Genomic DNA, 27,692 nt, shown 5'->3' on the forward strand with positions numbered 1-27,692 from the left:
GCCGAAGAGATCTGTTTTAAGCCGTGTCTTAAAGCAGGAGAGTGACTTGGGACGGGAATTGGCCGCCAATGGTGGAGCGATTTTTAAAAATCGGAGCAACGCTGAGATCTCGTAGGGTTTTGGGAGGGCGGGCCGAGGGCCATGGAGGGTTTGCAAACCAGGATGAGAATTTTCAATTAAAGTGCCAAACGACCTTTTTTTAACCAGTCGGGCAACGGGCCAAGGATGCTCGGGTGGCTTCTGTGCTTTAGGTATCTTTTTCTTAAAACTCGTTCGACCTGTTGCGTGTGGTTATCTGTAGTCGCGCACGGACAAGATGGGCAGAATGGCCCCCTTCTGTGCTGTATCTTTTCTATGGTCAATGGGGCCTTGGGCATCCCGTTTGGTTTTGGGGGCGATTGGGATGTATATGAAGGGACTTCGTTATCCTGCTTTCCCCCACCCCGTCGTCCATTGAAGTATGTTCTCGCTCTGATTTCGGTCAAGTTTGCACTTTTTTTTTTAACCCTCCTCGTTGTTCTCTCCTCCTCGTTCAGGTCAGCATCTAGTCAGCAGCCACTCTCTCCATGAGACCTCCTCTGTCCTGGTGGACACGGTTTGTAAATCTGCCACCGTGCCCTCCCAGAGCGCTGGGCCGAAGCCTAGCTCGGACAGCAGCAAGGTGGTCGCCAAGGGCCTTGGCCTCAACAAGGGTTTCGTTGGACAGAAAAACTCCTTCACCGTGGACTGCAGTAAAGCAGGTGAGGGGAACTCGGTGTGGAAGTGGGGTCAAGGCGTGTTTTTGGGATTGCTTGTGTCCTGCCTGCTCTCCTTGCCCTTTGACCTCTTGGCCTGTTGAGCCAGTTCCATGAAGTGGTTGCTAGGCAATTTCTTTCTGAAGGGCTGGAGTTCGTTTTTGGAGGCACGAAGGAAGCAGGAGTTGAGGTGTCGTCCCCCATCCCAAGAACTACGACTGGTTATGGTTGGTCGATACACTCACTCTCTCTCCTCCTGTGGCCACCAGCTCCTGGAAGGCCCGCTCCTCCAGAAAGGAGGGATTCGGGTTGTCTGAAGGGGGTGTGGAGACTGAGGTGGTCTTTGGTGTTGCAAGTTCTGAAGGTGTTTGGTCGTTGGCCCAGAAAATTTGAGGGAGGAGGGATGTAAAAGGCCATGTAGCTTAATGGGAAGCGACTGGTTCAAGAACCTTTGCAATTCATTTCTTGGCCATGTTTGGCCAACGTCATCTCTCCTTGTGTTAACGACAACCCAGGCAAGTTTTCATGTCGGGCTGCAGACAGGCATTGGGATGGCGTCTGAGGCTCCAGGCCCCTGGAAGTGACCTCATCGTAGGCTTCGGGAACTGAACGCAGCCGCAAAGCGTCAATTCATTCTCTCTCTGGACGGGGAAGAGAAAGCTTTGGCAGCACTCTTGATGGGGCGTGTGCTTGGGAGGAAGGGCTTGAGATGGGAGCCATCTGGTCTTGGACCTCCTGTCGGGAACGTACAATGACCGATGGGAACAGCTCGTCCCCCCGCAACTTGCAATGCCCTCTGACCCTCGCGTACCAAGGAGATGGTCAACTCCTGGACAGAAACCCTCTTAACCCACGTTGACTCCCTCCGTCTCTCCTCCAGGTTCGAACATGTTGCTGGTTGGCGTCCACGGTCCCAAGTTCCCGTGCGAGGAGGTGGTGGTCAAACATCTGGGCAGCAAACTCTACACAGTGTCTTACATCCTGAAGGAGAAGGGCAACTACATTCTGGTGGTGAAGTGGGGCGAGGACCACATCTTGGGCAGTCCCTTCCATGTCTCCGTCCCTTGAAACTGACCTCTTTTTTTCCCAATTCCCAAAGAAATTGCCCCTGATTATTCCTCCCTTTAACAAAAGGAAACCCCCCTCCCCTTCAGCTTTGCGCTCGACATGAGCCGGTGCACACCTGCTTTCCGTTCTCAATCCTGTTCGTGACTTCTCAAACAATGTTAGCAGGGATTAAAATCTCAAGTCAATTTGAGATGTAGTGAGGGGGTTGGTGGGATGTTTTTTTTAGCTTGAGATCTAGGCGTGGGGGGGTGTGCAATGGGACACTTTTTGCCCCGGCCTCAATCGGGTTTGGTCTGTATCTGCTCTTCCCCCTCTCTCTCTCTCTGGCTTTTTAAATCTTTCCAATGTCCGTCTGTGACCCTGAAGCCTGGTGTCTCCTGGCCTGTTCCAAGCCGCCTCCTTGCAGCTGCCGATCCTCTGAGCTTTTTTTTTTCCTCCCCCTCGTCCCAAAGAAATAAGGGAACGATTGAGCTGACGTGCTCGTACATTCTGATATTTTCTTTTGGGGGGGAGGGGTTGGGTCAATTTGGACGACCTGAGGTTAACCAAATTTACTGAACGGGGACAGGGGGGGAAGAGATGGAACAACGGTTCGTGTTTGCTGCTGCAAAATGGGAAGATAGTGGTTATTTGTGGAGTCTGCTCTCTCTACAACGTTGGCCAATTTGCGTTGCAAAAGAAAAACTGCCAATAAGGAAGGCTGCTTGCTAGCTGGACGACTTGTATCTTTTTTTTTCTCTCCTTTCTCTTGTACACAAGATGGTAATACATTGGAAATTAGCAATAAAAATTCTGTAATGTACGATACACAAACTGGGCTGTTGTCTGATTCTGTTTGTAACAGGTGGAGAGTCCCAGAGTATCTGCCTTTTTTTAGTTCTGACCTGAGGTTTACAGGCGCCATCTTGCCCTCTGCTGTTTCAGTGTCTCCCCTAGGCTATTCGACTGCAGAAGGCGTTGTAACTGAACCTCCCCCCTGTTTGGATTTTCACCTGAAGGGCTAGGATGAAGACCAGAGGGGTATCTTTTATTTTTGTCTGTGTCTCGAGTTCAAGGTAGGGTTTGAAAGGGGGGGGGGAAAAAGTGAATCGGCTGCTAAGATTCTAGACTTGGGTAAGGCTGACTTCAATGGGATGAGACGCTGACCACAGTAAACTGGGCAAATCTGTCAATGGGTAAAACGACTGATGATCAGTGGGAAATGTTTGAAGAAACATTTAACGTGATACAGAATCGGTTTATACCCCTGAGGGGCAACAACTCTACTTGCCAAAAAATAAAGCCATGGAAAACTCGAGGTAAGGGACATTACAAGACCTAAGGCCATACAAAATGGCGCAGATCCTGACAAATGGGAAAGATACAAAGATCAACAAAGGGTCACAAAACAGATAGTGACAGAGTATGGAAAGAAACTTGCAAGGGATATCAAAACCAATACGAAGAACTTTTATAGTTGCAGTAGGAAAAAGAGGGTGGTCAGGAGCAGTGTTGGCCCCTTTAAAAACTGAAAGTGGGGATTTTGTCATTGACAATGGGGAAAAGGCAGACATGTTGAATAATTACGTTGCGTCAGTATTTACAGTAGGGAGGATAGCATGCTGGAAATCCCAAGAAAACTAATTGAATCAGGGACTCAATAAAATTAACTTAGTGCTATTATTTTCTTCATTACTGTTTTACTAACGAGTGACAAATCCCCAGGACCAGATTGTTTCCATCCCAGGGTTTTAAAGGAAGTAGGTGAGCACATTGCGGATGCCCGAACTATAATCTTTCTAAGTTCTCTAGATTCAGGAACTGTCCCTCTAGATTGGAAAATTGCACACGTCACTCCACTTTTTAAGAAAGGAGAGAGTGCAACCAGGGAATTATAGACCAGTTAGCCTAACATCTGTTGTGGGGAAAATGCTGGAGTCTATAATTAAGGATAGGGTGACTGAACATCTCGCATTTTCAGTTAATCAGAGAGAGCCGGCATGGATTTGTGAAAGGTAGGTCGTGCCTGACAGACCTGATTGAATATTTTGAAGAGGTGACTAAAGTCGTGGACAGGATATTATTTATATGGACTTCCAGAAGGCACTTGATAAAGTCCCACATAAGAGACTGTTAGCTAAGATAGAAGCCCATGGAATCGAGGGAAAAGTACGGACTTGGTTAGGAAGTTGGCTAAGCGAAAGGCGACAGAGAGTAGGAATAATGGGTAGGTACTCACAATGGCAGGATGTGACAAGTGGAGTCCCACAGGGATCTGTCTTGGGGCCTCAATTATTCACAATATTTATTAACTACTTAGATGAAGGCATAGAACGTCTCATATCTAAGTTTGCCGATGACACAAAGATTGGTGGCATTGTAAGCAGTGTAGATGAAAACATAAAATTACAAAGGGATATTGATGGATTAGGTGAATGAGCAAAACTGTGGCAAATGGAATTCAATGTTGACAAATGTGAGGTCATTCACTTTGGATCAAAAAAGGACAGAACAGGGTACTTTCTAAATGGTAAAAAGTTAAAAACAGTGGATGTCCAAAGGGACTTAGGGGTTCAGGTACATAGATCATTGAAGTGTCATGAAGAGGTGCAGAAAATAATCAGTAAGACTAATGGAATGCTGGCCTTTATATCTAGAGGACGAGAGTACAAGGGGACAGAAGTTATGCTGCAGCTATACAAAACCCTGGTTAGACCGTACCTGGAGTACTGTGAGCAGTTCTGGGCACCGCACCTTCGGAAGGACATATTGGCCTTGGAGGGAGTGCAGCGTAGGTTTACTAGAATGGTACCCGGACTTCAAGGGTTAAGTTACGAGGAGAGATTACACAAATCGGGGTTGTATTCTCTGGAGTTTCGAAGGTTAAGGGGTGAGCTGATCAAAGTTTATAAGATATTAAGGGGAACGGATAGGGTGGAGAGAGAAACTATTTCCGCTGGTTGGGGATTCTAGGAGTAGGGGGCAGTGTCTAAAAATTAGAGCCAGACCTTTCAGGAGCGAGATTAGAAAACATTTCTACACACAAAGGGTGGTAGAAGTTTGGAACTCTCTTCTGCAAACGGCAATTGATACTGGCTCAATTGCTAAATTTAAATCTGAGATAGATAGCTTTTTGCCAACCAAAGGTATTAAGGGATATGGGCCAAAGGCAGGTATATGGAGTTAGATCACAGATCAGCCATGATCTTATCGAGGGGCTGAATGGCCTACTCCTGTTCCTAAGTCTGTGTCTGTCTGCCTGTATCCCTTGTTTTAAACACCTCAATTATTATTAAGATCTCACCCTAACTTTTGAAACTCGAGCAAATTGCTCTGCACTGAAACCTGGCTGGGGGGGGCGGGGGCAGCAGAGGGGAATGAGGCAAGTATAGGAGGGTGTTCGTCAGGCCGTGCCCTGTGTGGGTGGGAGACGCCCAGTGCGGTGAGTTGCTGCGTTTGGAGTTGACGCAGAAGGCGAGCTGGTTTGTTTTTACTGTCTGCAGTCGATTCCAGGTGCTAGATAATTTGTTTCGCTGCTCTGGGTGTGTTTGAACTGGAGAGGAAGAGGCCTGACAGGGGAGGGCAATTCCTGTATCTATGCTGGCCGTTGACTCTTGATTTCAGGTTTCCCTGAGCCCAGTCTCTGCTGATTTCAGCTGCGGGGGGTGATGATTTGATTTTGGAAGGGGCGACAGTGAGCCTCAGTGCCCTGGGTTTGCGGGCGGGCCTTTTAAAAAAAAAATAATCAGTCCCTTCGCTGCTATCTGGTCCCTTCTGCTGGAAAATTAGTGCCTTGTGACGCCGTTTAAGCACAGGATTGGGTTTGGTTGTGCTGCCCCCCATGGTGGAATAGCTTGCCGACACCCCCCCCCCCCCCCCCCCCCCCGGTTCACGTGCAGCACTCCGGGGCGCCAGCAGTTCTCTGATCCCTCCACCCCCCTGTGCAAGCAGCCGCTCCTCCCGTGCCAGCGTGGCGAGTGGGATATTCAACTGCAGGAGGCATCGGAGTCCACATTCAACCCCCGCAGTGGCGCACTAGGCCAGTTGGGATGTGCCCCCCCCCCCCCCCCCCCCCAAAAAGGAGGCGGGACCCAGCTGCGAAGGCCCTGGGGAGTCTGTCGGCTCGGACTCGCAGCACCCAGCCCCCACGATTAGCCCTCGGGCAGAGGTCCTGCAGGGAGAGATAGGCTCCGGCCTGCAAATGGAGTGGTGGGGGGAGGGGGAGTTAACATGTATTTACATCATAAACGCCAGCACGGACCAGATGGGCCGATTGGCCTGTTTTTGGGCTGTTCCCCCTCAGCCAGTCCCACTCTCTGGCAGAGGCCCAGACTGAGCTGGAGTTTCTGTGGGCAGCCGCTGCTGTATGGTTGCGTGCTCTGTTCTTCCCCTTGTGGTGCAGAAGCAAGCAGTTGTGGGTGGCTGGGCACAGGGCAGCTCAGCTGCCAGCCTTGCAGGGTGCCCACATCCGCCAGCGAAACAAAGCATGAGCTCATCGAGCAACGTTCAAGGTCGCTCTCCGGCCTCCCGCCAGTTTTACCCGGAGAATGGAGATCAGGAGTGCATTTGGAGAAAGAATTCCCAATTCTCCAGCACCTCCTCTCACCACCTCAGGACGTCCCAAAGTCTTTCATGGCCAATGGAGTACCTGTTTGTAGTGTAGTCGGTGTATGTGTGTGTCACCAGTGATAAACGGGCGAGAGAGGGGTTAATGCTCCCTCTACACTGTCCCGTCAAACACTCCCAGGGCAGGTACAGGGTTAGATACAGAGTAAAGCTCCCTCTACACTGTCCCGTCAAACACTCCCAGGGCAGGTACAGGGTTAGATACAGAGTAAAGCTCCCTCTACACTGTCCCGTCAAACACTCCCAGGGCAGGTACAGGGTTAGATACAGAGTAAAGCTCCCTCTACACTGTCCCCATCAAACACTCCCAGGGCAGGTACAGGGTTAGATACAGAGTAAAGCTCCCTCTACACTGTCCCATCAAACACTCACAGGGCAGGTACAGGGTTAGATACAGAGTAAAGCTCCCTCTACACTGTCCCGTCAAACACTCACAGGGCAGGTACAGGGTTAGATACAGAGTAAAGCTCCCTCTACACTGTCCCATCAAACACTCCCAGGGGCAGGTACAGGGTTAGATACAGAGTAAAGCTCCCTCTACACTGTCCCGTCAAACACTCACAGGGCAGGTACAGGGTTAGATACAGAGTAAAGCTCCCTCTACACTGTCCCCGTCAACCACTCCCAGGGCAGGTACAGGGTTAGATACAGAGTAAAGCTCCCTCTGCACCGTCCCATCAAACACTCCCAGGACAGGTACAGGGTTAGATACAGAGTAAAGCTCCCTCTACACTGTCACATCAAACACTCCCAGGGCAGGTACAGGGTTAGATAGAGAGTAAAGCTCCCTCTACACTATCCCGTCAAACACTCCCAGGGCAGGTACAGGGTTAGATACAAAGTAAAGCTCCCTCTACACTGTCCCGTCAAACACTCCCAGGGCAGGTACAGGGTTAGATACAAAGTAAAGCTCCCTCTACACTGTCCCGTCAAACATTCCCAGGGCAGGTACAGGGTTAGATACAGAGTAAAGCTCCCTCTACACTGTCCCGTCAACCACTCCCAGGGCAGGTACAGGGTTAGATACAGAGTAAAGCTCCCTCTACACTGTCCCATCAAACACTCCCAGGGCAGGTACAGGGTTAGATACAGAGTAAAGCTCCCTCTACACTGTCCCGTCAAACACTCCCAGGGCAGGTACAGGGTTAGATACAGAGTAAAGCTCCCTCTACACTGTCCCATCAAACACTCCCAGGGCAGGTACAGGGTTAGATACAGAGTAAAGCTCCCTCTACACTGTCCCGTCAAACACTCCCAGGGCAGGTACAGGGTTAGATACAGAGTAAAGCTCCCTCTACACTGTCCCGTCAAACACTCCCAGGGCAGGTACAGGGTTAGATACAGAGTAAAGCTCCCTCTACACTGTCCCATCAAACACTCCCAGGGCAGGTACAGGGTTAGATACAGAGTAAAGCTCCCTCTACACTGTCCCGTCAAACACTCCCAGGGCAGGTACAGGGTTAGATACAGAGTAAAGCTCCCTCTACACTGTCCCATCAAACACTCCCAGGGGCAGGTACAGGGTTAGATACAGAGTAAAGCTCCCTCTACACTGTCCCGTCAAACACTCCCAAACCCATTTTACATCGGACTCTTTCAGCCAGCAGACAAAGGAGACTTTCACCTCTGCAGTTTGGGCTGGATTTGACGGCGGGGGTCAGGGGTGAAAGGCCAGCTGACCGACCGGCCGCAAAGTGCGTGTGCCTTTATTTCTGATGTTAGGCCGGCCGCTGCCTGAGGACTTTTGGCATCGTACCCAGGGGGTAACCGTGGAGACGAGGCCTGCGACAGGCTGATCCAAAGCAGGCCAGCTGGAAAAGAATGTCAGGCTGGGCGGCTTCCTTCGGGGAATTCAGCCGAGAGCAGGCCCGAGGAGCGGCGATGACTCATCCTGGCTTCCCTTAAAACCGGCCAGCAGTGCAACACCCCCTCGGTACCGGCACCGGGGGGGGTGGGGGGAGTGTCAGGCCTGGGTTACGGGGCTCGAGTCTCTGGAGTGGGGGCTCGAACCCCCCCACCCCGATCTTCTGACTCCGAGAGGGGAGAGCGAGACCGAGTGAGCCAGGAGTGATGTGAAACAACGTTCTACGTCCTGCCAGCTCGAGAGGGCAGGGTCTGAAATACACAGAGTCTCTGAGCATAGACTGTCTGTGTATTCGTTCCGAGTCTTTTTGTGACAACAAGCGAGAGTGAGAATGAGCGAGAAGGAGGGACTGAAAATGAACGGGAGAGGGAGAGAGATCTCCATCTGCAATCTCCCGTCAAACACTCCCAGGGGCAGGTACAGGGTTAGAGACAGAGTAAAGCTCCCTCTACACTGTCCCATCAAACACTCCCAGGGCAGGTACAGGGTTAGATACAGAGTAAAGCTCCCTCTACACTGTCCCGTCAAACACTCCCAGGGCAGGTACAGGGTTAGATACAGAGTAAAGCTCCCTCTACACTGTCCCATCAAACACTCCCAGGGCAGGTACAGGGTTAGATACAGAGTAAAGCTCCCTCTACACTGTCCCATCAAACACTCCCAGGGCAGGTACAGGGTTAGATGCAGAGTAAAGCTCCCTCTACACTGTCCCATCAAACACTCCCAGGGCAGGTACAGGGTTAGATACAGAGTAAAGCTCCCTCTGCACTGTCCCATCAAACACTCCCAGGGGCAGGTACAGGGTGAGATACAGAGTAAAGCTCCCTCTACACTGTCCCGTCAAACACTCCCAGGGCAGGTACAGGGTTAGATACAGAGTAAAGCTCCCTCTACACTGTCCCATCAAACACTCCCAGGGCAGGTACAGGGTTAGATACAGAGTAAAGCTCCCTCTACACTGTCCCATCAAACACTCCCAGGGCAGGTACAGGGTTAGATACAGAGTAAAGCTCCCTCCACACTGTCCCATCAAACACTCCCAGGGCAGGTACAGGGTTAGATACAGAGTAAAGCTCCCTCTACACTGTCCCATCAAACACTCCCAGGGGCAGGTACAGGGTGAGATACAGAGTAAAGCTCCCTCTACACTGTCCCATCAAACACTCCCAGGGCAGGTACAGGGTTAGATACAGAGTAAAGCTCCCTCTACACTGTCCCATCAAACACTCCCAGGGCAGGTACAGGGTTAGATACAGAGTAAAGCTCCCTCTACACTGTCCCGTCAAACACTCCCAGGGCAGGTACAGGGTTAGATACAGAGTAAAGCTCCCTCTACACTGTCCCATCAAACACTCCCAGGGCAGGTACAGGGTTAGATACAGAGTAAAGCTCCCTCTACACTGTCCCATCAAACACTCCCAGGGCAGGTACAGGGTTAGATACAGAGTAAAGCTCCCTCTACACTGTCCCATCAAACACTCCCAGGGCAGGTACGGAGTTAGATACAGAGTAAAGCTCCCTCTACACTGTCCCATCAAACACTCCCAGGGCAGGTACAGGGTTAGATACAGAGTAAAGCTCCCTCTACACTGTCCCGTCAAACACTCCCAGGGCAGGTACAGGGTTAGATACAGAGTAAAGCTCCCTCTACACTGTCCCATCAAACACTCCCAGGGCAGGTACAGGGTTAGATACAGAGTAAAGCTCCCTCTACACTGTCCCATCAAACACTCCCAGGGCAGGTACAGGGTTAGATACAGAGTAAAGCTCCCTCGACACTGTCCCATCAAACACTCCCAGGGCAGGTACAGGGTTAGATACAGAGTAAAGCTCCCTCTACACTGTCCCATCAAACACTCCCAGGGGCAGGTACAGGGTTAGATACAGAGTAAAGCTCCCTCTACACTGTCCCATCAAACACTCCCAGGGCAGGTACAGGGTTAGATACAGAGTAAAGCTCCCTCTACACTGTCCCGTCAAACACTCCCAGGGCAGGTACAGGGTTAGATACAGAGTAAAGCTCTCTCTACACTGTCCCGTCAAACACTCCCAGGGCAGGTACAGGGTTAGATACAGAGTAAAGCTCCCTCTACACTGTCCCATCAAACACTCCCAGGGCAGGTACGGAGTTAGATACAGAGTAAAGCTCCCTCTACACTGTCCCATCAAACACTCCCAGGGCAGGTACAGGGTTAGATACAGAGTAAAGCTCCCTCTACACTGTCCCGTCAAACACTCCCAGGGCAGGTACAGGGTTAGATACAGAGTAAAGCTCCCTCTACACTGTCCCATCAAACACTCCCAGGGCAGGTACAGGGTTAGATACAGAGTAAAGCTCCCTCTACACTGTCCCATCAAACACTCCCAGGGCAGGTACAGGGTTAGATACAGAGTAAAGCTCCCTCTACACTGTCCCATCAAACACTCCCAGGGCAGGTACAGGGTTCGATACAGAGTAAAGCTCCCTCTACACTGTCCCATCAAACACTCCCAGGGCAGGTACAGAGTTAGATACAGAGTAAAGCAACTCGGTGATGGAGTATCGGTGCCATTTTTGGGGAGGCCGTGACCTTGGAGAGGGGTGGTGGAGGCAATTTAGTGGAATGACCCCAGGGAGCAGTGGGGAGGGAGGGCCCCCTCTCCCCGTCTGCACGTCTCAGAAGCACGGACGCTCCCAGCCGCTGAATCATTCTGGTGGCGCTGTCCTGGCATGTTGACGCAGCCACTGAAGCACCATCAGTCATGATGACTTAGGAATCTGTCACCTCAGGGAAAATCGGCAGCAAACATTCCCAGCTTACCTGCAGCCACATGTCCCCTCTCTGCTCGGCCCTCCGGCTGGATCCAAGACTGGTCGGCCGCTGGACCAGGCCCGGAGGGCGTGTTCTCCTGGTGGCTCGGTCCGTAAACGGTGTTTTCCAGAGTGTGACGGATCGCGACCCCCCCACCCCAGGCTAATAAGAACATAAGAAATAGGAGCAGGAGTCGGCCAATCGGCCCCTCGAGCCTGCTCCGCCATTCAATCAGATCATGGCTGATCTAAAGGAAGGACTCCCATTTCTCCAGCTCCTTTCACCACCTCAGGACGTCCCCGAAATGCTTTACGGCCATTTTTTGTTTGAAGTGTGCTCACTGTTGTAATGTGGGAAACGCGGCAGCCGTTTTGCGCACAGCAAGATCCCACAAACAGCGATGTGGCAAATGACCCAGTTTTTTTTTCAGCGATGTTGGTCGAGGGATAAATATCGGCCCCAGGACCCCGGGGAGAACTCCCCCCTCTGCTCTTCGTCCAATAGCGGCCGTGGGATCTTTTACGTCCCGCCCGAAAGGGCAGACGGGAGGCCTCGGTTTGACGTCTCGTCCCGAAAGACGGCCCCTCCGACAGTGCGGCGCTCCCTCAGTACCGACCCTCCGACAGTGCGGCGCTCCCTCAGTACCGCCCCTCCGACGGTGCGGCGCTCCCTCAGTACCGACCCTCCGACAGTGCGGCGCTCCCTCAGTACCGACCCTCCGACAGCGCGGCGCTCCCTCAGTACCGACCCTCCGACAGCGCGGCGCTCCCTCAGTACCGACCCTCCGACAGCGCGGCGCTCCCTCGGTACCGACCCTCCGACAGCGCGGCGCTCCCTCAGTACCGACCCTCCGACAGCGCGGCGCTCCCTCAGTACCGACCCTCCGACAGCGCGGCGCTCCCTCAGTACCGACCCTCCGACAGCGCGGCGCTCCCTCAGTACCGACCCTCCGACAGCGCGGCGCTCCCTCAGTACCGACCCTCCGACAGTGCGGCGCTCCCTCAGTACCGACCCTCCGACAGCGCGGCGCTCCCTCAGTCCCGACCCTCCGACACTGCGGCGCTCCCTCAGTACCGACCCTCCGACAGTGCGGCGCTCCCTCAGTACCGACCCTCCGACAGTGCGGCGCTCCCTCAGTACCGACCCTCCGACAGCGCGGCGCTCCCTCAGTACTGACCCTCCGACAGTGCGGCGCTCCCTCAGTACTGACCCTCCGACAGTGCGGCGCTCCCTCAGTACTGACCCTCCGACAGCGCGGCGCTCCCTCAGTACTGACCCTCCGACAGTGCGGCGCTCCCTCAGTACTGACCCTCCGACAGTGCGGCGCTCCCTCAGTACTGACCCTCCGACAGCACGGCGCTCCCTCAGTACCGACCCTCCGACAGCGCGGCGCTCCCTCAGTACTGACCCTCCGACAGTGCGGCGCTCCCTCAGTACTGACCCTCCGACAGTGCGGCGCTCCCTCAGTACTGACCCTCCGACAGCACGGCGCTCCCTCAGTACCGACCCTCCGACAGCGCGGCGCTCCCTCAGTACTGACCCTCCGACAGTGCGGCGCTCCCTCAGTACCGGCACCGGGGGGAGTGTCAGGGCCTGGATTCCGGGGCTCGAGTCTCTGGAGCGGGGGCTCGAACCCTCGACCTTCCGACTCCGAGGCCAGAGAGGGAGACCCCAGCGATCCATTTTGGTAGGATGAGGAGAGGCAATATAAACTAAATGGTACAGTTCGAAAGGGGGCTCAGGGACAGAGAGACCTGGGGGTGCATGTGGACAAATCTTTGAAGGTGGCAGGACAAGTTGAGAAGTTAAAAAAGCAGACGGGATTCATTAATAGAGGCACAGAGTACAAAAGCAAGGAAGTCATGATGAACCTTTATAAAACACTGGTTCGGCCACAACTGGAATATTGTGTCCAGTTCTGGGCACTGCACTTTAGGAAGGATGTCAAGGCCTTCGAGAGGGTGCGGAGGAGATTTACTAGAATGGTTCCAGGGATGAGGGACCTCAGTTATGTGGAGAGACTGGAGAATCTGGGATTGTTCTCCTCAGAGCAGAGAAGGTTAAGGGGAGATTTAATCGAGGCGTTCAAAATCATGAAGGGGTTTTGATGGAGTAAATAAGGAGAAACTGTTCCCAGTGGGCAGGAGGGTCGGTAACCAGAGGACGCAGATTTAAAATAATCGGGAAAGAAGCCAGAGGGGGAGACGAGGAATTTTTTTGACGCAGCGAGCTGTTCTGATCTGGAATTCGCTGCCTGAACGGGCGGTGGGAGCAGATTCAATAATAACCTTCGAAAGGGGAATCGGAGAAATACTTGAAAAGGGAAAAATTTGCAGGGAAAGAGCACGGCGGGGGGGTGGGGGGCGGAGAGACTAATCGGACAGCTCTCTCAAAGAGCCAGCACGGGCACGATGGGCCGAGCGGCCTCCCTTCCGCGCTGTAAGCGCCTCCTGCTTCTCGGCGCCTGCAATCCGAGGAATACGGTCACCGCTGGGCACCGTCAACTGGGTGCAGTGCGGGGAATGAAAGACACAGAAAGAAGGAAGTCTGCCTTTCTCCAGGGCCTTTCACCACCTCAGGACGTCCCAAAGCGTTTCACAGACGACAAAGTACTGGTTTTTTTTTTGAAGTGTTGTCATGTGGGAAACGCAGCAGCCGATTTGCGCACAGCAAGATCCCACAAACAGCGACGTGATCAATGACCAGATCATCTGTTTTTCTCAGTGATTTTTTTTTCAAAAAATATACTTTAATCATAAAATTTGCAGCAATACAATATTTACCATATCACGTTCCAAACGTAGACAATACAGATCATACAATTTGAAAGATACATAAAGTACATTTCAAATATGATTTCGACAATACTGATACACATAATTACAGTTCATCACACTCTCAGGTGCCTCATTGCATCACAATCAATACAGAGGGATCGGTTACGGATTCATTACAGGTACATTACAGATTCATTACATCAATTTGTATTTTACATTCTGCCCGAGGGGGTTTGTCCCTGATTGCAGCCCCTCGGTGTACAGTGGCAGGAAGGCTCGAAACGGTTGCGTTTCCCCACAGAGCCTTTGTGTTTGTGTGAGTGTGAGTGTGTGTTTGAGTGTGAGTGTGGGTGTGTGTGTGTGTGTGGGGGTGTGTGTGTGGGTGGGTGTGTGTATATATATATGTGTGAGTGTGTGTATATATATGTGTGTGTGTGTATGAGTGTGTGTATATGTGTGTGAGTGTGAGTGTGAGTGTGTGTGTGTATATATATGTGTGAGTATATGTGAGTGTGAGTATGAGTGTGAGTGTGAGTGTGTATATATGAGTGAGTGTGAGTGTGTATATATGTGCAAGTGTGAGTGTGAGTGTGAGTGTGTATATATGTGTGAGTGTGAGTGTGTATATATGTGTGAGTGTGAGTGTGTATATATGTGTTAGTGTGAGTGTGTATATATGTGTGAGTGTGAGTGTGTATATATGAGTGAGTGTGAGTGTGTATATATGTGCGAGTGTGAGTGTGAGTATGAGTGTGTATATATGTGTGAGTGTGAGTGTGTATATATGTGTGAGTGTGAGTGTGTATATATGTGTGAGTGTGTATATATGTGTGTGTGAGTGTGAGTGTGTATATATGTGTGAGTGTGAGTGTGTATATATGTGTGAGTGTGAGTGTGTATATATGTGTGAGTGTGAGTGTGAGTGTGTATATATGTGTGAGTGTGAGTGTGAGTATGAGTGTGTATATATGTGTGAGTGTGAGTGTGTATATATGTGCAAGTGTGAGTGTGAGTGTGTATATATGTGTGAGTGTGAGTGTGTATATATGTGTGAGTGTGAGTGTGAGTGTGTATATATGTGTGAGTGTGAGTGTGTATATATGTGTGAGTGTGAGTGTGAGTGTGTATATATGTGTGAGTGTGAGTGTGAGTGTGTATATATGTGTGAGTGTGAGTGTGAGTGTGTATATGAGTGTGAGTGTGTATATATGTGTGAGTGTGAGTGTGTATATGAGTGTGAGTGTGAGTGTGTATATATGTGTGAGTGTGAGTGTGTATATATGTGTGAGTGTGAGTGTGTATATATGTGTGAGTGTGAGTGTGTATATATGTGTGAGTGTGAGTGTGAGTGTGTATATATGTGTGAGTGTGAGTGTGTATATGAGTGTGAGTGTGAGTGTGTATATATGTGTGAGTGTGTATATATGTGTGAGTGTGAGTGTGTATATATGTGTGAGTGTGAGTGTGAGTGTGTATATGAGTGTGAGTGTGTATATATGTGTGAGTGTGAGTGTGAGTGTGTATATGAGTGTGAGTGTGAGTGTGTATATATGTGTGAGTGTGAGTGTGTATATATGTGTGAGTGTGTATATGAGTGTGAGTGTGAGTGTGAGTGTGTATATATGTGTGAGTGTGAGTGTGTATATATGTGTGAGTGTGAGTGTGTATATGTGTGAGTGTGAGTGTGAGTGTGTATATGAGTGTGAGTGTGTATATATGTGTGAGTGTGAGTGTGAGTGTGTATATGAGTGTGAGTGTGAGTGTGTATATATGTGTGAGCGTCAGTGTGTATATGAGTGTGAGTGTGAGTGTGTATATATGTGTGAGTGTGTATATGAGTGTGAGTGTGTATATATGTGTGAGTGTGAGTGTGTATATATGTGTGAGTGTGAGTGTGTATATATGTGTGAGTGTGAGTGTGAGTGTGTATATATGTGTGAGTGTGAGTGTGTATATATGTGTGAGTGTGTATATGAGTGTGAGTGTGTATATATGTGTGAGTGTGAGTGTGTATATATGTGTGAGTGTGAGTGTGAGTGTGTATATATGTGTGAGTGTGAGTGTGTATATATGTGTGAGTGTGAGTGTGTATATGAGTGTGAGTGTGAGTGTGTATATATGTGTGAGTGTGAGTGTGTATATGAGTGTGAGTGTGAGTGTGAGTGTGTATATATGTGTGAGTGTGAGTGTGAGTGTGTATATATGTGTGAGTGTGAGTGTGTATATGAGTGTGAGTGTGAGTGTGTATATATGTGTGAGTGTGAGTGTGTATATATGTGTGAGTGTGAGTGTGTATATGAGTGTGAGTGTGAGTGTGTATATGAGTGTGAGTGTGTATATATGTGTGAGTGTGTATATATGTGTGAGTGTGAGTGTGTATATATGTGTGAGTGTGAGTGTGTATATGAGTGTGAGTGTGAGTGTGTATATATGTGTGAGTGTGAGTGTGTATATGAGTGTGAGTGTGAGTGTGTATATATGTGTGAGTGTGAGTGTGTATATGAGTGTGAGTGTGAGTGTGTATATATGTGTGAGTGTGAGTGTGTATATGAGTGTGAGTGTGAGTGTGTATATATGTGTGAGTGTGAGTGTGAGTGTGTATATATGTGTGAGTGTGAGTGTGTATATATGTGTGAGTGTGAGTGTGTATATGAGTGTGAGTGTGAGTGTGTATATATGTGTGAGTGTGAGTGTATATGAGTGTGAGTGTGAGTGTGTATATATGTGTGAGTGTGAGTGTGTATATGAGTGTGAGTGTGAGTGTGTATATATGTGTGAGTGTGAGTGTGTATATGAGTGTGAGTGTGAGTGTGTATATATGTGTGAGTGTGAGTGTGTATATGAGTGTGAGTGTGAGTGTGAGTGTGTATATATGTGTGAGTGTGAGTGTGAGTGTGTATATATGTGTGAGTGTGAGTGTGTATATATGTGTGAGTGTGAGTGTGAGTGTGTATATATGTGTGAGTGTGAGTGTGTATATATGTGTGAGTGTGAGTGTGTATATATGTGTGAGTGTGAGTGTGAGTGTGTATATATGTGTGAGTGTGAGTGTGAGTGTGTATATATGTGTGAGTGTGAGTGTGTATATATGTGTGAGTGTGAGTGTGAGTGTGTATATATGTGTGAGTGTGAGTGTGTATATATGTGTGAGTGTGAGTGTGAGTGTGTATATATGTGTGAGTGTGAGTGTGAGTGTGTATATATGTGTGAGTGTGAGTGTGAGTGTGTATATATGTGTGAGTGTGAGTGTGTATATATGTGTGAGTGTGAGTGTGAGTGTGTATATATGTGTGAGTGTGAGTGTGTATATATGTGTGAGTGTGAGTGTGAGTGTGTATATATGTGTGAGTGTGAGTGTGTATATATGTGTGAGTGTGAGTGTGAGTGTGTATATATGTGTGAGTGTGAGTGTGTATATATGTGTGAGTGTGAGTGTGAGTGTGTATATATGTGTGAGTGTGAGTGTGTATATATGTGTGAGTGTGAGTGTGAGTGTGAGTGTGTATATGAGTGTGAGTGTGAGTGTGTATATATGTGTGAGTGTGAGTGTGTATATATGTGTGAGTGTGTATATGAGTGTGAGTGTGTATATATGTGTGAGTGTGAGTGTGAGTGTGTATATGAGTGTGAGTGTGTATATATGTGTGAGTGTGAGTGTGAGTGTGTATATGAGTGTGAGTGTGAGTGTGTATATATGTGTGAGTGTGAGTGTGAGTGTGTATATGAGTGTGAGTGTGAGTGTGCTGCACCCTGCTGGCTGATTATACAGCTCGATGGCGCCATCTCCTGTCGGAGCCCTGGGATTACAAGCCCCCTCCCCCACCCTCTCCCGCCGTTCCTGGGATTCGAACAATGAAGCCTTGTGGCCCTTCACAGAGAGGAGACGGGGAGACAGAAATAAACTGAATGGACGGAGGCTGAACCACGGCACAGCGATTAAAGCACGGACGAAAGGATGGCTCTGAGCAGGGAGAAGGGAATGGGGCGAGGCGGAGGGGGTCCAGGGAGTGGGGCTGAGGTGGTTGAGTGCGTTGGTCATACCAACAACGACAACCTGCATTATTCCAGCACCTCTAACGCAGTAAAACGTCCCCAAGGCCCTTCCCAGGAGCGTAAATCAGGCAGAATTTGAGACCGAGCCCCGTAAGGAGATATTAGGACAGGTGACCAAAAGCTCGGTCAAAGAGGGAGGTTTTAAGGAGCGTCTTAAAGGAGGAGAGAGAGAGGCGGAGAGGTTCAGGGAGGGAATTCCAGAGCTTAGGGCCGAGGCGGCTGAAGGCACGACCGCCAATGGCGGAGCGATGGGAATCGGGGGACGGACAAGAGGCCGGAATTGGAGGAGGGCAGAGATCTGGGAGGGTTGTAGGGGCTGGAGGAGGTTACAGAGATAGGGAGGGGGGCGAGGGCCATGGAGGGATTGGAAAACAAGGATGAGACTTTTAAAATCGAGGCTTTGCTGGACCGGGAGCCAATGGTAGGTCAGCGAGCACAGGGAGGGTGATGGGTGAACGGGACACGGTGCGAGTTAGGATACGGGGGGGGCAGAGTTTTGGGTGAGTTGGAGTTTACGGAGAGAGGACGATGGGAGGCCGACCAGGAGAGCATTGGAATAGTGGAGTCTGGAGGTCATAAAAGGTAATGCCTATCCAGTGACTCCTGATGGAAAGCTCTGTGTGTCTGAGGTTGTCTGAGATTGTGTGTGTCTGCAGAGATAGTGGATGCATTGGTTGTGATCGTCCAAAATTCCCTAGATTCTAGAACGGTCCCTGTGGATTGGAAGGTAGCAAATGTAACCCCGCTATTCAAGAAAGGAGGGAGAGAAAACAGGGAACTACAGGCGAGTTAGCCTGACATCAGTCGTCGGGAAAATGCTGGAATCTATTATTAAGGAAGTGGTAACAGGGCAGTTAGAAAATCATAATATGATCAGGCAGAGTCAACATGGTTTTATGAAAGGGGAATCGTGTTTGACAAATTTATTAGAGTTTTTTGAGGATGTGACTCGCAGGGTAGATAAAGGGGAACCAGTGGGTGTAGTATATTTGGATTTTCGAAAGGCATTCGATAAGATGCCACATAAAAGGTTGTTACACAAGATAAGGGCTCATGGGGTTGGGGGGAATATATTAGCCCCGATTGAGGATTGGTTTAAGGACAGAAAACAGAGAGTAGGGATAAACGGGTCATTCTCAGGCTGTAACTAGTGGGGTACCACAAGGATCAGTGCTCGGGCCTCAGCTATTTACAATCTATATTAATGACTTTAGACGAAGGGACCGAGTGTAATGTATCCAAGTTTGCTGACGATACAAAGCTAGGTGGGAAAGTAAGCTGTGAGGAGGACACAGACTCTGCAAAGGGATATAGACAGGTTAAGTGAGTGGGCAAGAAGGTGGCAGATGGAGTATAATGTGGGGAAAGGTGAGGTTATTCACTTTGGTAGGAAGAATAGAAAAACAGAATATTTTTTAAATGGTGAGAAACTATTAAATGTTGGTGTTCAGAGGGATCTGGGTATCCTCGTACACAAAACACAGAAAGTTAACATGCAGGTACAGCAAGCAATTAGGAAGGTAAATGGTATGTTGGCCTTTATTGTAAGGGGGTTGGAGTACAAGAGTAAGGAAGTCTTACTACAATTGTACAGGGCTTTGGTGAGACCTCACCTGGAGCACTGTGTACAGTTTTGGTCTCCTTATCTAAGGAAGGAGATACTTGCCTTAGAGGCGGTGCAATGAAGGTTCACTAGATTAATTCCTGGGATGAGAGAGTTGTCCTATGAGGAGAGATTGAGTAGAATGGGCCGATACTCTCTGGAGTTTAGAAGAATGAGAGGTGATCTCATTGAAACATCTAAGATTCTGAGGGGCCTCGACAGGGTAGATGCTGAGAGGCTGTTTCCCCCTGGCTGGAGAGTCCAGAACCAGGGGGCATAGTCTCAGGATAAGGGATCGGCCATTCAAGACTGAGATGAGGAGGAATTTCTTCACTCAGAGGGTGGTGAATCTTTGGAATTCTCTCCCCCAGAGGGCTGTGGATGCTCAGTCGTTGAGTATATTCAAGGCTGAGATCGAGAGATTTTTGGACTCGAGGGATATGGGGATCGGGCGGGAAAGAGGAGTTGAGGTCGAAGATCAGCCGTGATCTGATAGAATGGCGGAGCAGGCTCGAGGGGCCGAGTGGCCGACTCCCGCTCCTATTTCTTACGTTCTTGTTCTGGTCAATCTGCAATGCACCCCCTCCGAGGCCAACATCTCCTTCCAGAACTGAATGCAGTGTCTCCAGATGGGGCTCTGACCAGAGCGAGATATCACGGTGGCCTTTTGGACGTTGCCCCCGTCAGTGACCCCAATCGCAAACTTTTCTTTCAAATATAATTTTAAAATAGTTTTTCCTTCGAGAATTTGCTCCCAGAGATCAAATCCAGGCAGATATTTGAGGGGAAGAAAGGGGGAGGGGGGGGCTCGATGACGTCATCCTCCGGGAGAACCCGAAGTTGGAGGCTCGATGACGTCACTCGCCGGAAGAACCCGAAGCTGGAGGCTCGATGACGTCATCCACCGGCCGTACTCGAAGGAGGAGGCTCGATGACGTCACCCGCCGGCCGTACCCGAAGTTGGAGGCCCGACGACGTCACCCGCCGGAAGAACCCGAAGCTGGAGGCTCGATGACGTCATCCGCCGGCCGTACTCGAAGGAGGAGGCTCGATGACGTCACCCGCCGGCCGTACCCGAAGTTGGAGGCCCGACGACGTCACCCGCCGGAAGAACCCGAAGCTGGAGGCCCGACGACGTCACCCGCCGGAAGAACCCGAAGCTGGAGGCTCGATGACGTCATCCGCCGGCCGCACCCGAAGGAGGAGGCTCGATGACGTCACCCGCCGGCCGTACCCGAAGTTGGAGGCCCGACGACGTCACCCGCCGGAAGAACCCGAAGCTGGAGGCCCGACGACGTCACCCGCCGGAAGAACCCGAAGCTGGAGGCCCGACGACGTCACCCGCCGGAAGAACCCGAAGCTGGAGGCCCGACGACGTCACCCGCCGGAAGAACCCGAAGCTGGAGGCTCGACGACGTCACTCGCCGGCCGTCGCCGAGGTTTGACTAACGATCGAATATTAAAAAAATTGAATTCGATGCCTTTTGTTTTCGCGTCTTGTTTTAAGCCAGAGTCGCTGGAATTAATTAATAACAAGCGGTTTGTTTTTTTTTGGGGGGGGGGGGAGAGGAGGAGGGAGAAGGGGCGGGACCGGAAGTGCGTGTGCGTTCTTGAGCGGGCAGCGCGTGGCGCGAGGCCTCTTTCGCTGCGGAGCGCGAGGTGAGTGAGGAGGTTCGCGGCCCGGGTGGGGTGGAGAGAATGGAACCTTGGCCCGGGGGTGGAATGGAACGTGGGCCCGGGGAAATGGAACGTGGGCCCGGGGATGGGGGGGAAATGGAACGTGGGCCCGGGGATGGGGGGGAAATGGAACGTGGGCCCGGGGATGGTGGGGAAATGGAACGTTGGCCCGGGGATGGTGGGGAAATGGAACGTGGGCCCGGGGATGGTGGGGAAATGGAACGTTGGCCCGGGGATGGTGGGGAAATGGAACGTTGGCCCGGGGATGGTGGGGAAATGGAACGTGGGCCCGGGAGAAGTGGAATTTCGGGCCCTATTTGAATGGGACGCGTCACTAACCGCCGCTCTCTCCCCCCTTTGTCTCCATAGTAACCGTCCCCGGGGCTCGAGCGCCTGAAGCCGACCGACCGAGGAGATGGGGCGCCGACCCGCCCGCTGGTGAGTGTTGAGGGAGCGGGGTCCGGGGAGAGGAGGAGGAGGGGGTGGGGTTTGCGATTCCAGCCGGTGATGAGGGAGGGGGAGCGAGCGGATAACTTGCTCCCTGATTATCGATGCGGCCTCGGCTCTCGCTTGAGTGATCAGGCCGGGGCAGAGGGGGGAAGGGGGCGCGTCCGCTACTTAGGCGAGGCCCCAGGCCTTGTGTTCCGCTAGGCCTCAGTCCCCATAAGGGGACGGAGAAGGAGAGAGACTCACCGCCGTGGGCGGCCTGCGATGCCCCCTGCGGTCAAATAGCTCCGCTGGGCTGCGGGTGGGGGTGTGATGCACACCGTGGCCGAATAGCGGACCGGCCCTCCTGGGGTTGGGGAGGGGGGGCAGTGTGAGTCACTTGGACCTGTTGCTTGCCGGGACCCTGGTGGGGGGGGGGGGGTCGAGATCGGTGCCCTCTATCCCACCGAGCCTACCCCCCCCCCCCCCCCCCCGGGCGCCACTAATCCCTGAGCTCGGAGGGGGGGGGGCCTTTGACGGCGTAAACCATCCCCGGGGAGCGGGAAACCCGCTAGAATTCGACACCGAGCCCCGTGAGGAGATATTGGGACAGGCGACCAAAAGCTCGGTCAAAGAGGTCGGTTTTAAGGAGCGTCTTAAAGGAGGAGAGAGAGAGGCGGAGAGGTTCAGGGAGGGAATTCCAGAGCTTAGGGCCCGGGCACGGCCGCCAACGGCGGAGCCATGGGAATCGGGGGGGCGGGCGGGCAAGAGGCCGGAATTGGAGGGGCGCGGAGATCTGGGAGGGTCGTAGGGGCTGGAGGAGGTTCCAGAGATGGTGAGGGGGGCGAGGGCCATGGGAGGGATTTGAACAGGAGGATGAGAATTTTAAAATGGAGGCGTTCCCGGATCGGGAGCCAGTGTCGGTCCAGCGAGCTCAGAGGGTGATGGGTGAACGGGACTCGGTGCGAGTTAGGATACGGGCGGGGGGGGGGGGGGGGTGGGGAGCGGAGTTATGGATGAGCTCAAGTTTACGGGAGGCCGGCCAGGGGAGCGTTGGGGATAGTGGAGACTGGAGGTAACAAGGGCACGGACGAGGGTTTCAGCAGCGGATGAGCTGAGGCCGGGGCGGAGACGGGTGATGTTCGAGGTGGAAGTCGGCGGTCTTGGTGACGGAGGGGATACGGGGTCGGCGGCTCATTTCAGAGGACGCCGAGGTTTTGTTCAGCCTCAGACGGTGGCCCGGGAGAGGGATGGGGTCGGTGGCGAGGGAACGGAGTTTGTAGCCGAGACCGAAGACAGTTTAATTGGTTACCCCTCGTTCTTAGCTCCTCGGAACAGGAGGAGGCCATTCAGCCCCCTCGAGCCCGTTCCGGCCATTCCTTTTGATCACTGGGAGGCCTCGCTGCCCTCGTGTACAACCCATCCTGACCTCAGTCCCTCACTGCATCAGTAAGGTGCCTGTGAATCCTGTACCCCGGTGGGTTACTCATGTTCAGGAGAGCGGGGGGTGGAGCTGTAACTGGCACGGTTTCACCGACTGTCTCCAGAATAGGAGCTCCCTAACTACGCTGACCCGCCCTCCACCCCCACTTTATTCCCTGGCCTTGGCAGTAAGAGATGCTGTGTCCTGGGAGGTGGGGTCTGATCTCTATTGGAAACGGGCAGTGCTGAGAACTGACTGTCGGACTTTGCCGGGTTGGAGAACTGCAACCTCGGGGGGCAGGTGAATGTGAAATGTGACTGACTTTCTAACGTCTGTCTTTCAGTTACAGATACTGTAAGAACAAACCGTATCCCAAGTCCCGTTTCTGTCGGGGTGTTCCTGGTTAGTATTCTGATACCTCTTGGGCACACTGTCCTGCCTTTTAACACCTGATTTAGTATGATTTACACTGGTATTTGGTGCATATCCTGCATTTATTTATTCCAGATAACTGCATTTGCATTTAACATCTACAGTAAAACGACCCGACTAGATTTGAGTGCAGTGATGTGTGGGCCATGATGTAGTTTGAATGACCCTGCTGTAATATGGAAGATCTGAGACTTCGAGCTGATCTGGGGTGTTGTCCCTTCAGCTCTTCTGGAGCCAGGGAGTGGTTTTCCTGGCCCTCTGATCTCTAACCAGTTACTATGGGGGGAGGGGGGTGAGGTTGTCCTGGGGCAGCTTGCTGTCTCCCCCCACCCCCCACAGTAAGTATGGTTGATGTTGGGAGCTCGTTGTAACCTGTAACTCCGACACCGGATGTTGGCGCTCTGTTTAGCGATGTCTCCGGGGGGGGCGGGGCGCTTTGGAACCTGTGTTAATGTTGCCAAAGTTCACTTGTGCCCCTCTTCCCAAACTGGCCGACAGCTCGTTTTGCGAATGGTTTCTGACTTGTGTTCCTCTTCCCTCCTCCCCCGCCCACACTTTTTTTTTTGTTCAGATCCCAAGATCAGGATTTTCGACCTGGGCCGCAAGAAGGCCCACGTGGACGAGTTCCCGCTATGTGGTCACATGGTGTCGGATGAATACGAGCAGCTCTCCTCTGAAGGTGGGTTCAAGTGCCGTTATGTGGTGGTGCTGGGGTGGATAAAATGGTGGCTCTGATCGTGAAATGGCTGCCTCGCTGGCGGTGCAGAGTTAGAGCAGCAAGTTGTTCGGCCCTGGGTGTAAACAAATGCAGTATCGGTGGGCCTGCGGGCGTTGCCGGATCTGGTTATACGTAACGTGGGTGGATCGCGTCTCCTTGGAAAGATGGGGGGGGTGAAATCCTTTCCAAAAAGTACAACAGAAGATTGGATTAGGACAGATTTTAGAAAGCTGGAGTGATGTGGAAGGAGACAATTGAACACAGGACTGTAGACCAACAGCAGGGAGTTTTTAATTGTGCAAAAATACATGAGTACATTCCAGTTGGGCGAAGAAATTAGAAAGCAATTAAAATTTGCAGAGAGCTTTTAAGTAGATAAGCTAGTGGAATTCCAGGTTTTATCACTAGGTATCGAGTATAAAAGCCAAGCGGTGGTGATGCGTCTATATTAAACTTTAGTGAGTGAGGTATGTGTGCAGTATTGGACTGTACATTATAGGGTGCTGCCTGCTCCGAGGAAATAGAATTACAAAGGTTGATTTGAGAAATTGGGGCTTCGTTGTTGGGACAGTGCAGATTGCAGGGCGTGATGGTAGAAATGTTTAAAATTATAAAAAGCTGGGACAGGTTAGTTAGAAGCAAACTGTTTCCACTGGATAGAATATTAAATGTAGGAGGTTTAGAACAGGGCATGAGAAACCTGTGCAGTCGTGAGCCTGTGGGATTCGCTAAAGGGATATGGGCATGGGGCAGGTTAATGTTATTTAGGCCTCGCTCAGACGATTAACACTTATACGTGGGAACAGGAGGGGGCCATTCCAGCCTTTATGTGGAAGGCACTTTGTGTTCCGAGAAGTGGTCAGTGGATGGCAGATTGATTGCAGGCCGACCGCCAGTCTGGACTGTCTATGCTTGGCCTGTGCTGTGTGTTTGATGACTGTTCCTCCCTCCCTCAGCTCTGGAGGCCGCTCGTATCTGTGCCAACAAGTACATGGTGAAGACGTGCGGTAAAGACGGGTTTCACATCCGTATGCGCCTGCATCCCTTCCACGTCATCCGGATCAACAAGATGTTATCGTGTGCCGGTGCTGATAGGTGAGGTCTGGGGAGCCGGTTTACGTCCTGGGTCGGGTTTGTCTTGGACTGTGTGCTCTCGGGGTCTGGGTGATGTGTGGAACCAATCCTCCTGTTTTCTGGGGGTGGTTCATCGAGTGTTTACCGGGGCTCGGTGACGTGCCGCCAATTAAGCCGACCAGCTTCTGCCTGTCGAACGCTGGTGTGCAATGGCTGCAGACAGTAACACTCTCTGGTTGTGTATGTGCTTTGTGTCTCCGTACAAAGTGCTCTAAGGGACCTCTGAGACAAAGTGCTTCTGTGTTTAAGCCGGTGAATCGGGGTGGGCCGTCGGCCAGGTGACCAAAAATAAAAAGCAAAATACCGCGGGTGCTGGAAATCTGAAATAAAAACAGAAAATGCTGGAGACGCTCAGCAAGTGGGGCAGCGTCTGTGGAGAGAGAAACAGAGTTAATGTTTCTGACAAAAGGTCTTTCTCCACAGATGCTCCCTGACTTGCTGAGCGTCTCCAACATTTTGTGTTTTAATGACCAAAAATGAGGCTTGCACTTGTCTGATAGCTTGTTCCACGTCACTGCACGGGGAGTGGGTGTGGGTCACTCTTTAATTATTGGTGGGGGGGGTGGGTTTGTTGTATTAAACCCCTCTCCGAGTTCTGTCGAGTGTGTGCCAACACTGATATCTCTCTCTCTCCCCCCACCCCCCTCTCCAGGCTTCAGACCGGGATGCGAGGTGCCTTTGGCAAGCCCCAGGGCACTGTGGCCCGTGTGAACATCGGCCAGGTCATCATGTCTGTGCGCACCAAGACTCCGAACAAGGAGCACGTGATCGAGGCTCTCCGCAGGGCAAAGTTCAAGTTCCCCGGCCGCCAGAAGGTGAGTCGTCGGTGGGGGACTATTTCAACTGAGGGTCCGGTGCTGGGAGGGTGGGGCTCCCACTCTCAATTCAGCACCTTCGCAAGAGGCGGGGAGGAGTTTGAGTGGACGTATATTTTGCCTTTAACGTGGGGAGGCGGCTCTTGTAGTGACCACTTGTACTCGGCTCCTGATCGGTCTGGAAACGCGGTCTGGGAGTTCCGAGACCTGCCGCCAATTAAGCCGACCAGCTTCTGCCTGTCGAACGCTGGTGTGCAATGGCTGCAGACAGTAACACTCTCTGGTTGTGTATGTGCTTTGTGTCTCCGTACAAAGTGCTCTAAGGGACCTCTGAGACAAAGGGAACCATAAAGAATGCCGTGGGTGCCTGGAATTGTTTGCCTGTTACCTTGGGATTCCCTCCTTCTCTACGTGGTTGCGGTCAAATATTCTGGACTAGGAGGATCAGGTGGCTGTGTCTCCTGCCCGGTGAGGTGCTGCGCTGCCCAAAGCTCAGCCGGTTCAGTTTCTGTCTCTGGCCGGCTGTCCTTCGAATGGAACAAGGGGGGGTGGTATAATTGCCCTGGGCTGGTTAGAGGGGTCAGGGGGTTTCTGCTCGCTTCCGTGACGGCTGGATTGGCCGCGATGCCCTCTGTAGCGGAGTATCGCAGATGGGGTGCGGTTCGAGAGCGGGGGGTGGGGTACGGGACTTTCCCTCCGAGGCCCTTCGTTCATCGTCGGGGCGGGTGTGAGCTGTGGCCTTTGCTGACCTCTTCTGTCCGTTCCTCTTCCCTCCCCTCACTCCTCCTCAGATCCACATTTCCAAGAAGTGGGGATTCACCAAGTTCAACGCCGAGGACTTTGATGAAATGGTGGCAGAGAAGCGCCTGGTCCCCGACGGTTGTGGAGTCAAGTACATCCCCAGGAGAGGTCCCCTTAACGTGTGGCGTGCCCTGCATGCTGTGTAGATGGGACTCCCTCAAAGACCATTTAAAATAAAAAAAAAACACATCTAGCAACAAGGTGCCCGTCTCCGTGCGTCCTGAATTCCTGTTCTGAGAGGCTCCTGTCCGGTATGGAGGAAGCTTTACACTCTCTCTAATCCATGACCCTTTTTCTCTTAATTACTACAATTTGGATATCGGAGCACCGCAGAGAAGAATTGAGAGGATACGACTATCAGAAGATTGAGCAGGCGTGGGGCTCCTTCCTCTCAAGCCTGATCGAGGTCTTTAAAATGATGGCGGGGTTCGATAGGGTGGGGGAAGACTGGAAGGAGGGGATACTGGACCTATATGGGGGAATGCTCAGCACAGTCTTGTTCCCTGATGTCCATGTATACACACCCTCCAGTGGTGATCTGATGCAGTCTCCTCTGATCATCTTTATTTTGCATGGGGCTTGTGAAGCTTCCCTATCTGGACCAGAGCTGACACTGCTTCCACTGGGACTTCTCCCGCTCTCCCTGGGCTCTGGTGACAGGCTCCAGACTCCCTCTTGTACCTTGCACAGAGGGGATATAAAGCTGCTTGGACAGTGAGTGAGTTGGCCGGTCCATCGTGAGGGCAGCGCAGTCCAGTCGGGCCCTCTTT

General features: G+C 51.7%; 2 protein-coding genes and 2 non-coding genes across 4 annotated transcripts in view; all 4 read left to right on the forward strand.

The window, feature by feature from the left end:
• The window catches only part of LOC137313276 (filamin-A-like), a 68,778-nt gene extending 66,163 nt beyond the window's left edge, over positions 1-2,615 (forward strand). Inside the window, 2 exon segments of the mRNA XM_067979401.1 lie at positions 537-740; positions 1,615-2,615. Coding sequence (XP_067835502.1) covers positions 537-740; positions 1,615-1,802 — 392 coding nt within the window. The 3' untranslated portion in view covers positions 1,803-2,615.
• Positions 2,616-21,091: 18,476 nt separating this feature from the next.
• LOC137313274 (large ribosomal subunit protein uL16) lies at positions 21,092-27,122 on the forward strand. Its single transcript, XM_067979399.1, has 7 exons — positions 21,092-21,155; positions 21,543-21,611; positions 23,366-23,424; positions 24,026-24,133; positions 25,129-25,267; positions 25,959-26,121; positions 26,913-27,122. The coding sequence occupies exons 2-7, from the start codon at positions 21,589-21,591 to the stop codon at positions 27,066-27,068; spliced, it is 648 nt and encodes a 215-aa protein (XP_067835500.1). The 5' UTR covers positions 21,092-21,155; positions 21,543-21,588; the 3' UTR covers positions 27,069-27,122.
• On the forward strand, positions 25,406-25,539 carry LOC137313278 (small nucleolar RNA SNORA70). The gene has a single exon (XR_010961021.1). It is a non-coding gene; the product is annotated as a small nucleolar RNA SNORA70 (small nucleolar RNA).
• LOC137313277 (small nucleolar RNA SNORA70) lies at positions 26,329-26,462 on the forward strand. Its single transcript, XR_010961020.1, has one exon. It is a non-coding gene; the product is annotated as a small nucleolar RNA SNORA70 (small nucleolar RNA).
• Positions 27,123-27,692: the final 570 nt, after the last annotated feature.

The sequence above is a fragment of the Heptranchias perlo genome, unplaced genomic scaffold, assembly GCF_035084215.1.
Source record: "Heptranchias perlo isolate sHepPer1 unplaced genomic scaffold, sHepPer1.hap1 HAP1_SCAFFOLD_455, whole genome shotgun sequence".
Taxonomy (NCBI): Eukaryota; Metazoa; Chordata; class Chondrichthyes; order Hexanchiformes; family Hexanchidae; genus Heptranchias; species Heptranchias perlo.